Source organism: Monopterus albus, unplaced genomic scaffold, assembly GCF_001952655.1.
Source record: "Monopterus albus unplaced genomic scaffold, M_albus_1.0 scaffold1226.1, whole genome shotgun sequence".
Classification (NCBI taxonomy): domain Eukaryota; kingdom Metazoa; phylum Chordata; class Actinopteri; order Synbranchiformes; family Synbranchidae; genus Monopterus; species Monopterus albus.
The window spans coordinates 613-4,514 of record NW_018129104.1 but is presented as its reverse complement, the minus strand read 5'-3'; the positions used below and the strand labels follow the sequence as shown (position 1 = coordinate 4,514).

At 43.3% G+C, this 3,902-nt stretch overlaps 1 protein-coding gene across 1 annotated transcript; it reads left to right on the top strand.

The window, feature by feature from the left end:
• Positions 1-13: 13 nt before the first annotated feature.
• On the top strand, positions 14-3,899 carry osgn1 (oxidative stress induced growth inhibitor 1; the record flags this gene model as incomplete). The annotated part of the gene is made up of 6 exons (XM_020589219.1): positions 14-112; positions 2,118-2,254; positions 2,354-2,545; positions 2,982-3,073; positions 3,292-3,491; positions 3,754-3,899. Coding segments are annotated over exons 1-6 (825 nt in total), but the record flags the coding sequence as incomplete, so codon positions are not given.
• Between the last annotated feature and the right edge of the window lie 3 nt (positions 3,900-3,902).

Sequence of the window (3,902 nt, the reverse complement as noted above, 5' to 3'; positions counted from 1 at the left end):
GTAGATGACAGTGAAGAAAAGTAATAATAACATTGTCTTTCTCTTTTAGAAAAAATGGCTCTTCGTGGTAAAGAAATTCTTCCTGGAGAGGTTTTACCTGTGGTGATCATCGGTAAGAAACACACATGCACATTTGCACCGTCTTTGTTTTGCTTATGTAATGTTAAACCACAAAGGAGCAGCAGCAGCTTTGAGTTGGTGGTTGCTATGATAAGTTTCTTCATGATGTAACCAACTGTGAAACAGCACAAGGGCCTTGTTTTCCAACCTTCTTACAGGCACCTGAACACACCGCTTACTCAAGAAGTTCACACTTTGCGCTACATTACCAGGCAACTGTCAGGTTGATTGTTAAACCATACGTGTTGCTGAATGTTAACTGCAACTGGAAGCAAAATGTGTCGTTTTTATACATGTTCTTTTCTTGCAAATGATATTGAATTGCATCAGGTGTCAGAGCTTCAGGAAAATGTCTGTGATAGAAAGATCTTTATTGCAGTTTCAGGTTTTTGCACAAGTCTTGGCTTCTGGATTACAACACAGTAAAACAGAGCTGCACAGATTTTACCAGCAGCTGGTGAAATGCTTACAAAGCTAATTGCTCCATAGTATTAGAAGGTGTTGGTATTACAGAAGCCAGAGCAGGAAGTGGTTTGGCAGCGTTGCACAGGATTATGGTGTAAAAGTGCAAATTCAAAATGTTTGTTAGGCCTTAAAGATGCTCTTTATTAGCAGAGCATGTTTACAGTGAAAGTAGTTTTCCAGAAGAAGCAGCGTGAGTAAAGATTTTACATTTCAGGTTAATTATATAGAGAAAAAAGAAAAGAAGAGGTTTTACTGATGGAAAATCAACAAGAAGTTTCCTTTTAGTTCACAGTGGAACATACACTTTGTCAGAGCGCCGCAGTCCTTCAGCTTCAGGGCCGAGTCCTTTTCACCAACAATCAGCATCAGTCCACTTATCACCAACATGTGCAACAAGAGGTTTCCTGTAATCACAGGTGTCCACAGAACTGCCTGTGTGAAAATGTCACAAGACTCAGTCCCATAACCACCAAACAAAAAAACCACACATCCATTCACAGGGCTTTATAATTACACAAACAAAATGAAAGGGAATACAGGGAAACAACTGATCAAGTGGGTCAGAAGTATCACCTCTGGCCACTGTAGAAAACAAAACAGATGATGAATAAATTCTGTCAAACACTGAAGTGAAAAGATCAGGTCAAACCTCATCAGTCGCTGCAGTGTGAGACACAGCTCAGGTTCTGGCGTTAAGGAATGAGTTGTACACCAGTAGGACTCGGATCCTCCTGTTTGTCTTTGAATGCAGCAGTCTCTGTCTCCACCCGGGTAAAAATATTAAAGTTTGAATACTTTTTGTAATAAAAGCCTCAAAACGTTAGTTACAGTATGGTTTTAGTTTTTTAATTTGTGCAGGTGAGGTCAGGATTGATGAGGTTGTAAAACAGTGAATGTGGTCATGCTGACTCATCATGAGAAGGCGAATGAGTTTTCACTGTGGTGTGTTTGTGGTGTGTGTGCGTGTGTGTGTGTGTGTGTGTGTGTGTGTGTGTGTGTGTGTGTGTCACTGGCTTTGTCATGCAGATCAGTATACGGACTTTAAACTTGCTGAGTCATGCTACTGCCCCAGTGACTTTTATGTGTAGTAGTTATTCAGTGACAGTGTGTTTCTTGGCTCTAGCGATCTGTGTTTTCTACCTTTAGTTGCTGCTCCTTTATCAGACAGTTTGGGGATCATTTGTCTTTTCCTTCAGTATTTAACAGAATGTTTCAAAAGCTTAGCTGTGTTTACATGTTTTCTTTCTGTCAGATTTTATTTTAAGTTAAAAAGAATCAAATAACAGATCATTAAAACCTTAAAGTACGGTTAACAAAGCCCCCCCCCCCCCATCAGTACTGTTTTTTTAATTGCCAGACTTTGTTGTGATAACGCTTGGCTATGTTGTAAACACTACAGGAAGTACATCTCTTACACATGTTGGTTCATTTTCTGTTGTAAATAAAGAAAACAAAGCATTATGAGGACATTCAGTGCTGCTGGGAACCAGCCACATTGCTACAACAACTTGCCGTCTCTCTTTGTTTCTCAGGTAACGGCCCATCAGGGATATGTCTGTCATACCTGTTGTCAGGTTACACCCCCTACCCGTCACCCGAGGCATCGCATCCCAACCCCCTGCTGCACAGCAAGCTGGGAGAGCAGCCTCACCTGTCGCTGCCCGAGCAGGTAACACACACACACACACACGTACAGTTGGTTGTTTTACTTTTTAAAAATGGACACAGTGAAGGATCATTCATGTGAACTCGTAGTGTCTCTCTCCAGGATCTTGAGTACCTATGCGAGGGGTTGGAGGGGCGATCGTCCAATCCCGTGGCCGTGCTCTTTGATTCCCTGCTGCTCCCCAACAGCGACTTCGGACTTGAATGCACCTCTCCGTTGGAATGGAGATACGAGCCGGAGCGGGCCATCCCTCATTTGGTGCTGGGGAAGGGTCCGCCCGGAGGAGCCTGGCATGTATGTGGATCGTATTTGTCATTATTAGTGTTCCTTTATTATCTTTTTCCCATTATTTTTACAAAGCATTATGGTCCTTTAAAATGAATAAACACTACACTACAACTTAGAGCAAGCAATTAATTGTTTATTAACGGTTTAAAATTCATTTGACTTTTACAGTTTGATTATTTGTAGCTTTGAATTAGGAAACACATAAACTGAACACTGACACTACTAGTTGATTTTAGCATTATTACAGCGTACGACTATTATGAGCCAGTAAACATGTATGTTATGAAGACTGATGACTTGGCAGACATTATGGTGGTGTGTGCAGATTACCTCTGTTTCCCTTTGTCAGCTGCTTATTTGCACACACATGATTCAAAGTGACTGCAGCCTGACATGTGACTGAGTTTAATTCAGTCCAACAACCTGTGTGTGCCATTTCCAGGCTATGGAGGGCTCCATGCTAACGCTGAGCCTGGCTAACTGGATGGAGCTTCCTGGACTCAAACTGAAGGACTGGATACGAGAGAAACGCAGGTCTGTCCATGATGAAGCTTTAACGGTACATACAGTACTTGCTCCTCATGTGACATGGTGAAGTCTAAGTGGTAATAAATGTCTTGCTGGCTGACAGTCTGAATTTGTTAGCTCCTGTGTTTTGATAATATATCAAAGTTCTTCTTCTGTGTTTTCTTTCAACATATCTGTGCATGTGTTTTGTACCAAAATGAGTTTTCATGTTTGTTTTGTTCCAGAAATGTGCGAAATGACCGTGCCACGCCAGCAGAGATAGCCTCCTACTACCAACACTACGTTTCCCAGATGTCCCTGGAGAACAGCTTTGCCTGTGGAACCACCGTCACCTCAGTAACCAGGCAGCCGGGCAACCAGGAGGGGTCGCCGCCCAGCTGGAGGGTGTTGGGACTGCAGCGCCAAGAAGGGGAAGAGCTGGCAGGTACAGTGAATGACAACAGTGTCAGAGTTTTCAGGACAAACGTTCTAAAAACCTGTTGTGCACCAGACCAGCTGGTCAACATACTGGGGCATTTATCAGATATTTCCCTCAGGAGGAGGTGGAGATAAAAACAGATAAAAGTGGACTTAACATTCATCACATGATTGGAAACACAACTCCCACTGAATGACAATGTTGCTCTGTAACTGCTGGATGTGTAAATATGTGACTGTTTGGTTCTGCTCCCTCTCTTCCTCCTCAGATGGTTCCACTGTTTCAAAGGAGGTGCCTTTTTCCCTCTTGGCCCACAATGTGGTGCTGGCAACGGGGACCTACGACATCCCGGCCAGGCTCGGCGTGGAGGGCGAGTCCCTGCCCTTCGTCTGCCACTCTTTCTGGGCGTTGGAGGCA